We start from the raw sequence: 12,921 nt of genomic DNA on the forward strand, positions 1-12,921 counted from the left end.
CTCGTAAACAAATCTTTGATATGTGCAAATATAAACACAAACCTGGCAAATGCCAATGTTAACAAAATGAAAATTCATTATTTTAATTTATAAACAGACAAGCCCGATGGGATATAACTTATAACAAAAAGGCCAGCAACACCGAAACTATATTAACTAATCGGAAACAAGTATTATTTGCGATTAATGAAATTTCTACAGACCTAATGGGCAAATAAAACTGTATTAAGTTTGAATGCAGTTCAACAACGACATTCATTTTGCATGATGAAGCACACACCTCAGTGAAGACCAAGTTTGAATGTCTCATTGAGACTCGTTCTCTCGCGTTTCTTCAGCACATAATAAGTTCCCAACTTCAAGAAAGACAGCATGGCAAGAGTTCAAATATAAGACTATTGGACCACTAATGTTTTCTCAACAGGTCTACCAATAGGGAGAGTATCTCTTCTCTAACAGCAACTCTGTTACTAACGCTCAAGGTATAAATATCTGCTGCTGGATGACTCCGCAATCTAGCAACTGCATAAATTGGCAGCCTCAGTTATTTACTATTTCAGAAACACTCAAAACTTTGATCTTTACATGAATCAAGTGCCCGTCCTACATTTTTTGCTCGAGGAGAGAATTTGTCCTGTGTCACTCGTTAGAAGAAATCAATTGGCAAGAGTAATTCTATTTCAGGATGTCTAAATGAGATCATTTCAACACTGTCTCTATGCGAATAAATAAATAAAACCATAAAAGAAGATTATCATTATCAACCAATAAACAGGCAGTTCGAGAGACGGAAATATGCAAAAGTCTAAAATTACCTTCAGGTATATCTCTACCATATTTGGGAATTGGAATCGAAGCCAAAATTGGGATATTTGATTCCAAGACTTTCAGAACAGCAGGGAAGAAGGATGAGCTGTACAACTCCATCTTACCAACTTCATCAATGATGAAGAGATCAATATCTTCTCTGACCTATTCATTGAATGTGTCTTCAGACCATCAAAGATTCAAGTCTAATCTAATACATTGCAGGTAAAATGCTTCTATTCTATGACATCATCGCCAAATCAACACTCAAAGACAACACTCATGCTGCATGCAATGAAATTGTCACGATAGATTACAATTTACATGTCAGAACAGACATAAAATTTTGGAAATACACAAAAATGGATTTAACTAATATTCTTCGAGAAATATGCAGCAAACTTATGTCCCACTCAAGGTGCTAACAATTTTATCGACAAATGCATAAACCATATAAGACTCACAACCAATAAACAATAGTCTTGAGAAAACCAGCTCACTCCTCACCTGCAACTCAGGCAGAGCCAGTGACTCGAAAGATGCTATATCAACTTTGTAGTTTCCAACACTGGGCCATCTGCGAGACTCTGGCCTGCCATTAAATAACATCACGCATAAATACGAAAAGTTAAGTTAGAAGACAATATTGTCAATTATAAGATAGATCAACTGCAGCACGTGTGTTATAGGTAAACTGCTTTTGCGCTTAAAATCATAAAGAAGTGTCATAACGTCGCCAAGAAGCATGAAGCATCAAACAAAAAACACCAGAGTCACTCCCAAGTTGAAAAAAATCACAATGCACGCCTCAGAATGGCAGCGGTTGTGCTACAGACATTTAAGGACTTGGGAATGAAAATATTAGGATTCATGCAAAAGGAAGGAGAGAAAATAAAGATACCTAGAAATGTTGGCGGAGGCAAGTGGACCCATGCGACCATCTAGGGTGACAACCTCGAAACCAATTCTCTCGCTTCCTTGTCTAACTTCACCTGAAAATTCCTCCACTATCAATAACGAAAGATATTGACGCATAACCAGGATGAAATGTAACCAGGAAGAGAGGAAGAGGAGAAGCCTACGAGTGTAGAAGCCTTGAACCTTGAGGTTGGGATTTGAAGTTTTGAGGCCCTCGATCACTCTCATAATCAGAGTGCTTTTGCCCACACCCTGAGCACAAAACCTCCCACGTGATCCAATGAAAAGGCAGAAGAAACTTCCAAGCATCGAGTATTGAAATTGGGAGGACCGAGTTGACGCGGGACTTACCGGAGGACCGGTGACGAGGATGCATTTGCCCGGACCCGCCATAGTCTCTAAAGTTCTTCCAGAATCCTGATAAAGCGCGCTCCTTCCACGGCGAGACGCCCCCCACAAAGCCAATTCCTCCGTGAGATCATGACCAGTGATTGGCCGATCAATACATAGTTTCGTACCGGCCCAACCCATTTTTTTAAAATAAAACAAATGATCTTGTGAATTCTTCTAAAAAATATTTTATAATCAAGGAAGAATTACACAATATAATTAAATATCACAAAATTTATTGATAACTTGGCAAAAAAAAAATGGTAACACATTTAGCTGTTATTTTTTATTTTTTTCAATTGTCAATAAATTTTATAATATTTAATTGTATTGTATGGAATCTCAAAGTAATTCTTCCTTAATTAATGGTGTTCAAAACTAATATAAACCAATTATACTAAACTAAATTGATATAAATAGATAAAGAACAATTATAATTAAGGCCTGGTTAATTTTTTTTTTTTTGCAAAATTGATTGATTTCTTTTGGTTCATATTTTTATTTCTTGAAACATGAAACAAATCAAACTAAGTCTTGTTATATACTCCCTTCATTTAGAAATATAAAAATTTTTTTGAGGAGTTGTATGTTTGAAAATGTAAGGCATTTTTAATCTTTTAAGGTGTATTCATTGTCTTTTTTTTAAAGTACTCCTATTGATAGTGACTTTATATTTATTATATTTAATAGGGGTAAATATGAAAAAATAGAGTTAGTTTGAAAGTAGGTAAATACTTTATTGGAAGTGAGATTCAGTTAAAAATGTCTTACATTTTTGAACGGAAGGAGTATATTTTTATACATTTGTCTAATTTTTTTCTCAAATTTAATTACCTATAAATCATTTATTAAAAATAGTTAAATGTTGGCTTTACTTTTTATGATACTTTTTAATTTGATAATAAGTATTTCAAGGATAATATGTTAGTTTTTAATAGTTAAATGAGCTAAATAATTGTTAAAAATATTCTTTTGTTCACACATGCACACACTCATTTTGTTAAAAAATATAAAGTATTTTTTAAGAAGTTAATGTTAAAAAAATATAAGACATTTTTAGTCTTTCAAGGCATAAATATTATCTTTTTTAAAAAATACACCTATTAATGAATATTTTATATTTATTGTAGGGTATTTAATAAAAATAAATATGAAAAGATATGGTTAGTTTGAAAGTAAATAATTACTTTATTAGTGGGTGAGATTCAATTAAAAATATTTTATATTTTTAAATGGAGGGAGTATTGATTAAGAAAAATATCTAAAAAAAAACTTAAACTTGATACAAATTTAAACTAAGTTGAACTATATTAATTAAAAAAATTGAATAAGTCCCAAATTTTTGTGAATTGATTGGTTTGGTTAGATTTAATTTTTTTCAAAATCAAAACAAATCAAAATCATAAACACTCTTGCTTATCAATACCACCTTTGGATCAATGATCTGACATATTAGAAATTTTTAGATATATTAAATGTGCTATGTTATTTATGATCTATTTAACTAGAATGTTTTAAGTTGTTTAAATAAAATTTAATGTGACATATCTTATAATAAAATACATATTTAATTTTTTTCTCTCTTTATTATTATTAATAATAAAATTAATTTATACTTAATTTTATTTAAATATTATATTTTTACTGGATAAGATACAAAGACATTGTGTATCGGTTTACCTCAAAATTTCTCTAGGTCGTTGAGACTTGAGTGCCGTAAGGTGAATTGGGTATTTCCCTTTCTCTTCGGGCCTAAAAGGAGAGGGGGAAAAAAGTAAAAAAAGGTCATTCACAGCACAACTTACGGTATTTAAATAACGGAACGAGACCAACCCGGCACTGAAAAGCAATCACGAAACGGGAGTGCTGGTTTTGACGAAGAAAGTCTTTTGAAAACTTATCAAACCCTAGTTAGGGTTTCCTTCCTCTATTCATCTTTGCGGGAGTTCTTTCTTCAAAGGAATCCTGGAGCCCTTTCGTTTTCCTCCGGCGACGGAACCGCCTTACGGCAGACCTTACAGCGGCCTCGGAACCATGTACGGATCCAGAGGGTAAATTGAGAAGACTTGATCTTTTGCCTTTAATGTTTTGCATAGCTGATTTTCTGTTTTTTCCCGATATTTTCTCATCACTGTTTCCCCGTTGTATTGTGTATTGTCGTTTTAAAATTTATGTCTTCGTTTTTCAACGAGGTATTCGAACTTGCGATTGAGCATGTTAGATTGGCATTGTAGCGGACGTTTTAGACTTTTCGATTATATTTCCGTGTTTGATGTTTGTGAGGTGATGGCTACGTTTAGAAATCTCTAGGGACATCGTGTTGGGGTTTTTAGGAGTTGTTTTCCTTTTTTTTCGCCTTCGGATATGACTCGAACATTGAAAGTGGTAATTAGTCCATGAATATTCAATTTTTTTCCTGTAAAATTTTGCGTTCTTTTGGTTTGACGGTGATCTATTTGGTTTGATTATTTCCTGCCTGGGTTTATGTTTGTTTCATACAGTTTGTTTTCTACCCATTTGAGCTTTTCGTTCACCATCGTGGATGGTCTTCTGGTTCGTGATGAATATGTTGAATTATTGATATGCAGAGATAGAACTAGTTTTAATTTTAATAGCCACCATTTGCTGATAAGTGATAGCCGGTGCCGGGAGGTGGGCTTACTGCTGGGCTGCTGGCCTAGATAGCAATTTGTTGTAGAATCATATTCAACATCTTTATAATTGGCTGTTTGATCAAGTGATTACCTGAAATGGGAACTCCTCTTGAATGTGAATATTCTTTTCACAAATATTCATCCATTATGTATTGTAGTGAGTAGCCTTCTCAGTCCAGGCTCTACATCTTAACTTCGCCATTTCGTCAATGAATTTAGTGTAGGCTGGAACAATGTCGCGAATATGTTGCTAACAACTCTGTGATCTAGGAACAACACTGAAGCGATGATGATAGTTTTTTGAAGTTTCTGACTTTTTTTATTGACTGATATTATTTGTGAATTGTTGTCCAACCTTATCTGGTGTACGCTTGTTAATTTTTACATAAGTGACATCATCTCCTTCGTTTATGCCGCTATATTACGTGTTTTGGCCCTGTCAATTGTAGTTTTGCCAATATTTTAGATTAAAATAACTTGGGATGTTCTCTTCATAAGACTATGTTCTCTTTAATGTGGTTCAGTTTGTTTTCCGTTTGCCATTACATGGGCTATTAATGGATTGTCTATTCAGTGTTAAATTGATTAAACTTGTAAAACATACGTTTATGGTCCATTCTAGGTACAATATTAGTGTATTGGTATGCATAGATGTTTGTTACCTTGATGCATGGAAGCTGGTTCCTTTCTTTCTTCTATGTTATTTATTCTTCTAGGATAAGTAATCATTATGATGAATGCTGTGAGATTAGGAATTAAAATTAGATGTCAGGGAAGTGTGTGGGTTGGGTTTGGCTTTATTAACATGTTTAGTGGGGGATTTTTTTTCCTGTTTTTTTGGGTATGAAATTTGAAGGGCAATGTTGGGAAGCGGGGGGGTTTCGGACGGGTACGAGGTTGGCTCAAAGAGACAAAGAATGATGGAATCCAATCCCTACTTCGCAGTGAGCAGCGGAACAGTTGGCTTTCAACCTTATGGATATGCTGGTGGCTTCCAGCCCCCACCCTTTCCTGTGGTTCGTCTCAGGGGGCTTCCCTTCAACTGCACTGATATTGACATTTTCAAGTTCTTTGCTGGGCTGGACATTGTGGATGTACTGCTGGTCAACAAGAGTGGAAGGTTCTCAGGGGAGGCTTTTGTTGTCTTTGCTGGAGCAATGCAAGTTGAGTTTGCTCTACAGAGAGATCGGCAGAACATGGGGCGAAGATACGTGGAGGTTTTCAGGTGTAAGAGGCAAGATTACTACAATGCAGTTGCTGCTGAGGTAAACTATGAGGGAATATATGACACTGACTATCATGGAAGCCCTCCTCCATCTCGTTCCAAGAGGTTCAGTGATAAGGACCAAATGGAATACACGGAGATATTAAAAATGCGTGGACTTCCATTCACTGTTTCAAAATCTGAAATAATTGATTTTTTTGGAGATTTTAAGCTGGTAGAAGATAAGATACATATTGCATGTCGCCCTGACGGGAAGGCTACAGGAGAGGCATATGTGGAGTTTGTTTCCGCCGAAGAGGCTAAGAGAGCAATGTGTAAGGATAAAATGACAATAGGATCAAGGTACGTAGAGCTGTTTCCATCTACAGCAGATGAAGCTAGACGGGCAGAGTCAAGGTCGAGGCAGTAATAGAGATTTGGGACCCGTTTGGCTGGCTCAATGTTTAGGGTTTTAACCCTTGGTATCCGACTATCCGTCTACCTCTTGGTGCTACTGTAATGTTCCTGTATTTGGATTGTGTCTGGGATATTGGTCCCACTTAATGGATTTGTTTGAATCTTGCGTTTGATTGATTCTTTAGAAATTTGGTAACTAGATCCTTCATCCTTCATTGCACGTGGAGAGAACTTGAGTGCACAAGCAAAAAGGGTCCAGGAATTTAGACAATTTCGCGAGGGTTCTAGTTGAAAATTTCCTACTATGAAACTTTTAATCAGGAAAACATAACTATTGGTTTTTGTAGTTTTTTTATTTATTGCTTCATGTTCTTCTAGTTTATTTCATTTGCAACATTAGTTCTATTTTTCAATATGTCCAAAAGGACTATGAGATACTAACCATGTTAAAACGTTGACCTATGACTAGCATCATTAGTATGTCATTACTCTGTGCTGAGTGGAATTATTATTTAGTATATTAATAGCGTTCATCTTGTTTTGTTTTATGTTTCTGGCTTCAATTGGTTATGACATAATTTCACCTGAGCACAAAGATGAACGTTGCTTGTCACAAATCAGCATATTTAACATCATTATTACCTTTTCATTATTCTTTTGGGCATGTTAAAAAATAGAGATTAATGTTGCAAACAAGTTAAAGGAGTTGAAACAATGAAAAAGAATTTCTGAAACTTGTATCAAAACACTTGAAAATTATTGGGGGATATAGTCATATTTTCTCATTTTAATTTCTTGTAGGAATCACGCCTTTGTTCTGTGGATAAAATCCTGTGCACTAGCATTATTTAGTTTGGTTATGCGTTAGTTAAATAAATAATCGGAAGCATTTGTCCACCCGTTAATAAGGAAGGTGATAGGTTCGATCCGCACATCACAGGTTTAGCTTCCATGGTTACTAGGGAGATGAGCAGGCAGTTATTGAATATTTGATTTCTTTAATTTCTGTTCCTCGCCTCCAAGTTACTATATCTTTCGAACAAAAATGCTCAAAGCTATCTGTCATTGATTATTCTTGTTTTTTAAGTAGAGGGTGATGAGTATCATTCACTAATGGCAAAGATGATTTTTTCTTTAAATATAGGAGACAAGGGGTCAGAATTGCTGAACGAAATTTGCTTTAGATAGATATAGATGCTAGAAAACAAACTTTCAAGGTTTTTCTCAAGAAATGTGAGCATCCAACTTTTTCTTAATAAATGACTTACTGGATAAATCAATCCACGATCACAATCTATGAGTATTTTTTTTAATATAATAATGAATAATTTTAATCTTTATAGCTTTAGACTATTATTGCAAGAAATAAAAGTATAATGAATCATGTGCTTCATCTCAAACTTTATATAAATACGAGACCTAGTCTAATTTCTATACAAATATGAATCCTATTATAAAATTTTTGTAGTGCTAGAATCCCTACAAAAATAAATATTATTATTATATGAATATAAAATATAAAATATGTAGTAAAATGTATTATTAGCAAGAATTCATAAGCCATGAATAGTTTAAACAGAAAAGTAACCCGTGGTTGTTATAACTTTTTTCTTTTTTATTGGCTCTTGTACTTACATACGTTATAAGCGTTGATCCTTGTGAACAAAAACGGTTAAAGAAAGAGATACGGAATTTAACAATGTTTGAAAGCATTGATGGGGGTGATAGCTGGATCAATTTCAATGACATCGGTTGTGGTTATGAGATCATTACAAATGCTAAATAGAGTCCATTTAGTAATGAGGATGATAACCTACAAGTCAGTTACAACCAAAAATACTCTCATCCTTGTTTGAATGATGAAGCATGCTAAGGAAGACAAAGGTGTTGCTGTCAAATGAAGTGTGGATGTTGCTGTAATCTCCTTTCATCATGCCGTGCTTTTTGTTCAATGGAGTGCAAAGAGAGAGAGAAAGGGGGGGGGGGTTGCTAACATAAAGGCTTGTATAATGCAGTAGCAACACAGGGAAATTAAAATATAAAGAAAACTAGTACAAGAAACTACCTTCTATCATTTAAGTTCGCGCTTAGACTCATATCGCTTTAAGTTCATGGACTCTGTTCCATTGAGCAATGAGGACGGTGACAAGATACAAGCATGCTCTATTTGCCTATGATTCTTGAGACAAGAACAGAGCTAAATGAAGTGATATTGATTCTCTCTCTCACCTTCCATGCATAAAAGGCATTTATCCACACTTTTATTTTCCACTCTTTTGGAGCCATACTTCCTCTTGTCGTACGTTCAAAGAATTCCAGTCCTTGTGTAGTTGATTTTCCTTCCTTGTGTTGCTCTTGCTATATAATTCAAGTAGTAATAGCATTTTGAAAAGTTATAACAGCTTGTTGCTGTAATATATAAAAGGTTAAAGGGTAAAAATGTTCTAATACTGGGAATGTTGACCATTAGAATCAAGTTTGCTTAGAATATTTTACTATTTTGCACCCTTTTGCGTTTTAAGTTTCTGTTTTCATTCCCTAGTGATTAAGAGTTTTTTGCTAGTAATAATGGATGTAATGTTTATCTTGACATTACCATGACACATCATACAATACAATCATGATAATTAAGATTAAGCAAGCCCTTATATTAAGTTATCATAAACAAGAGTTTAAGAAAATCAAGTTTAAAAGTTAGAATCCCAAGAAATCTTTTTTGAAAAGATGTTTAAGTTCAAACAATAGTTTAAAACATATAAAAAAAAAGTAACGGAAGCATGAAATCATTATAAAGCACATCCAAACATTAAAAGAGAACAAATTAGACATTGTCCAAAATGCCTTATTCGCCGCAACGCATATGTCATCCATTGTGGTGAATGGTACAAAGGGGACTTTTCCCTCACTGTGTAATGCACTACGGTGCACTCTTGTTCTCATAACAGCAAATGATAGCACTTTGGGACCAATTTTTGAAGCACGCTGTTTAGTCATCCAACGTTCAATTTGAACAATTCAAATGTCTATACATAACTTTTGAACCACATACTTATTGGCGTCGATTTCACAACAAAACTCTTTACTATTTATAAATTAGACACTTGAGTATAAAATGACCTTTTTTTCCTTTCAAGACAAACCCAAAGTTGTCCAAACCCACTAACTAAGTGTCAATAACTCTAAGACCACTTAAACCAACTTAAATGAGTCACAATACACCTAATTGAATAGTTATATATCATTACATACATTTCAAACATAATTTGACTTTTAAAACCTTGATTTCACAATAATCAAGGGATGTGCGCATAATTTATCATAATCATTCTATAGCCATCCAAACATGTACAATTACCCAATAGTGTCACTTGCACTAATATTTACAATCTCCTAGATCGAAATACACCAAAACTCAAGTAAGTCACAAGTTTTCACAATAGATTATATATATATACAGATACTTTCACAAATTTCATAACCACTCAAATATGCAAGTAAAAGGATTAAATTATTGGGTTATCTCAAATTTTTTGTCACAAAAAGGGTTACCATGACAATTTAATGACCCCTCTAGATTTTGCTAGCTCAACAATGCTTGATCAATATTTAATATATAAGATTAAATACTAATCATCAATTTCAATTATAAATAACCCCCTTTTTATCTATATTTAGGCATCCACAATACTCAAATTTTCTCTTTAACAAAAACAACACTCCCAATCTATTCCATTATTCTTATCTAACATCCATAGACCTAAAAAACATCAAATCACACCTCGCATTATTCCCAATCTTTAAATTTCCACTTGGGATTCGTCCAAACCGTAGCTTAGAACTTCAAATCACTATATAATCCTTAAACTTAGACTTGGAAACCTAATTTAACTCTCCAAGGCTCCAAGTTAATAAGTTTGGTTATAACCTAAGGGAAAACTAAAATCAACACCCATTCTACCTAAATACTCTGAAATTTCACATAGAAGAAGGAAGGACAAATAGAAAGCTTACCTAATAATAATCAAGCTCCAAATGCTCCCAAAAATGATGTTGAAGCCAAGCCTTAGCAAAGACAAAACATGCTCCCTTAGATTTTCCTTTCTTCCTCCTTCTTCTTCTTTTCTATCTCACTTGATAAATATAGCAAATTTTGGCTCATCCACTATGGTGGATAGCATATTAAAGCTTGAAGAAATTTAGGTTTTGTATTTGGGCTTAGTTAACACAAACTCCATCCTAGCTTACTTTAATGACTATCTAATAATCCAATAACCTTATTAATAGTCCAAAAACATTATTAATTTATTAATCATTCAATTTTTTTCAATTTACCCTTTTTAACACTTAAAATTCAACATTTAAAATTGAGGATGTTACAGTGAAGGGGATACACCATATATTTAAAAGTAGAGGGAGAACACACAAAGAGGGACCGAGACAAGCCAAAATGTAGGTGGTGACAATTGCAACACTATCATGTTGTTGACACGATGGCCTACTCTCTCTCTCTCTCTCTCTCTCTTAATCGAAGCATTTGGTGTCCCTTGTTTTTTATGCCCTTTTCTCAACTCTTCATTGTCAAGGCTATATAGTTTCTATTAGAATCTTACTTTACTTGCTTTATCGAAGCACGATGATCCATCTTGATGCAGTTTCATTATTGTTTTCTTTAGCTGTAAAGGATGGAAGAGTTAGGATTGTTAAGGATTCAACGACAATGAGGAGATTAAGAGACGATTGGTCTTCAATAGTAGTACAACAAAAGTTTCATCTTTGAGAGAAACTTGAAGTCTTAAAGCATTATTAGATCTCAACACAATGTGCTCTCTATGCCCTACAACTTTTTTGCCATTGTTGGAGCTTGCAGGCTCTGGGCGTAGAGGATAATGATTCAACTTGAAAATCAACACAAGTCTAAAAACTCCTAAATAATCATCAAAATTAGGGAAGCTCAAAAACATATTGGCTATGGCAACCAAATAGGATTCGTTTGAGGCATCCTTTACTTGGGTTCCAAATTAATTACTCTCAAGATCGATTAGATGAGATTTGGCTCATACTCTTAAAACATAAAATTAGATCCCACTTTACTTGAGTTCAAGTTCACTTTTTGATATTTCCAAAAGGCCTCGTCTTTTCATGACATAGAACATATCTAGATACGATATTATAAGTCAATAACAACTCATATTTTTAGGATTTTCAATTTTTAATACCCTAATACTTATTTTTTTTATTGTTGAAGCCTCTTTGGCAAGTTTGACCAAGGGTAGTAATGAAATTGCACAAGTTTGTATTTTTCATTTGGGAATTTTTTTGTAAAGAAGCGCATGGAAGAAGAAGGAGAAGTAAAAGGAAGGAAAGTCAAAAACACCCTTAATCAAATCTCATATTTAACAGTCAACCTTCAAGTAGTTAATGGTGGGGTGAAGATGCTCTCTTTTTTAAATTTTAAGGGAAAATATGCTCTAAAAAAAGTTTAGGGTGTGAAGTGCTCTTGGAGAAAAATTTTCCAAGCATTTTTTTCCCTTTAACCCATATATAAATATAAAACAATTATAACATAACTTTGTTAGCAGTCGGTAGGAAAATGAAGTTTGAGTCATGCAAAAGAAAATTGTCATTAAGAACTATTCTGGCATACTAGTATGGCAGACCGAAAACTTCTCAGATTAAACAAACTCGTCCTGTAAATGTAAGGTAACATAATAGCAAACACGAACAATATAACCTAGATGAACCAGCATAGAATAAAAGTCAGAGAAGGAAAGAAGAGGCTCGAAAACTCGAGCCAAGCAGAAAGTTTAGTCTACATTCAAAAATATTGTTTTAACATTCATTTGGTGAACAAAAAGCTTGTAAATTGAAGCCAAAGCAATACGAATTCTTATAAAAGAAATTCCAGTTACAGGATAAAATGTGTCAAAATAATTAATATTTTTTTTTGTGTAAAACCCTTAGCCACAAGCCTTGCTTTATATTTATCGATTGTACTATCTAGAAAATATTTTTTTCTTAAAAATTCATTTACGCCCAATAGCCTTTGCTCCTTGAGAAAAATCTACTAAAACTTAAGTTTTATTCTTCGTTAGGGAGTCAATTTCAATATCAATTGCTTATTTTCAAAACTTAGCATTAAGAGAAGAAATAGCTTTATAAAAATTAAGTGGTTCATCTTGCACCAAATATGTATAAAAATCACCTCCAAAACTTGTTTCTTTTCTTTTTCTTTTACTTCTCCTTAAAACTAAATCCTTATTCAAATTTTGTTCAACATAAATTTTAACAGGTTTTGAGACACACTCAATTTTTAAGGGAAAAATATGTTCAAAAAATTCAACATCTTTCGTTCAACAATTGTGTTTTAGTCTAAAACATCACTTTTCAAAACCAAAAATTGATAAGTTGCAATTTGTTTAGCATACCCAATAAACATGCAATTAGAAGTTTTAAAACTAATTTTTCTCTTTTCAAGATCAAGTAACAAATTTTTTTAAGACACCCCCACACTTTCAAATATTTTAAATTTAG

General features: G+C 33.5%; 2 protein-coding genes across 6 annotated transcripts; one reads left to right on the forward strand and one right to left on the reverse strand.

Annotated features, from left to right (window-relative positions):
- Positions 1 to 58: 58 nt before the first annotated feature.
- LOC129284392 (uncharacterized) lies at positions 59 to 2,234 on the reverse strand. Of its 2 annotated transcripts, none has more exons than XM_054919855.1 (6): positions 2,077 to 2,234; positions 1,890 to 1,977; positions 1,709 to 1,799; positions 1,315 to 1,399; positions 816 to 972; positions 59 to 522 (listed from the first exon to the last, which is right to left on the reverse strand). In XM_054919855.1, exons 1-6 carry the CDS (start codon positions 2,116 to 2,118, stop codon positions 407 to 409), a joined length of 579 nt encoding a protein of 192 aa, XP_054775830.1. In that variant the 5' UTR covers positions 2,119 to 2,234; the 3' UTR covers positions 59 to 406. The 2 variants fall into 2 exon arrangements, with proteins under 2 accessions (XP_054775830.1, XP_054775832.1); XM_054919857.1 differs by having other exon boundaries at positions 507 to 634.
- A 1,709-nt stretch (positions 2,235 to 3,943) lies between these two features.
- On the forward strand, positions 3,944 to 6,561 carry LOC129323104 (uncharacterized). Of its 4 annotated transcripts, none has more exons than XM_054969669.1 (2): positions 3,944 to 4,166; positions 5,626 to 6,561. In XM_054969669.1, the coding sequence occupies exons 1-2, from the start codon at positions 4,150 to 4,152 to the stop codon at positions 6,401 to 6,403; spliced, it is 795 nt and encodes a 264-aa protein (XP_054825644.1). In that variant the 5' UTR covers positions 3,944 to 4,149; the 3' UTR covers positions 6,404 to 6,561. The 4 variants fall into 4 exon arrangements, with proteins under 4 accessions (XP_054825644.1, XP_054825646.1, XP_054825645.1 ...); XM_054969671.1 differs by having other exon boundaries at positions 5,715 to 6,561; XM_054969670.1 differs by having other exon boundaries at positions 3,944 to 4,151.
- Positions 6,562 to 12,921: the final 6,360 nt, after the last annotated feature.

This window comes from Prosopis cineraria, unplaced genomic scaffold, assembly GCF_029017545.1.
Source record: "Prosopis cineraria cultivar Desert tree isolate PC_DT_omini unplaced genomic scaffold, ASM2901754v1 PC10, whole genome shotgun sequence".
NCBI classification, from domain to species: Eukaryota; Viridiplantae; Streptophyta; class Magnoliopsida; order Fabales; family Fabaceae; genus Prosopis; species Prosopis cineraria.

Bases quoted from the DNA above. Each gene is read 5' to 3' on its own strand.
- LOC129284392 (XM_054919855.1), bottom strand. From the start codon at position 2,118: ATGGCGGGTCCGGGCAAATGCATCCTCGTCACCGGTCCTCCG. The intron at 1,978-2,076 runs GTAAGTCCCGCG...TTTTGTGCTCAG, and splicing joins TCCTCGTCACCGGTCCTCCG to GGTGTGGGCAAAAGCACTCT. The intron at 1,400-1,708 runs GTATCTTTATTT...ATTTAATGGCAG, and splicing joins GCCTCCGCCAACATTTCTAG to GCCAGAGTCTCGCAGATGGC.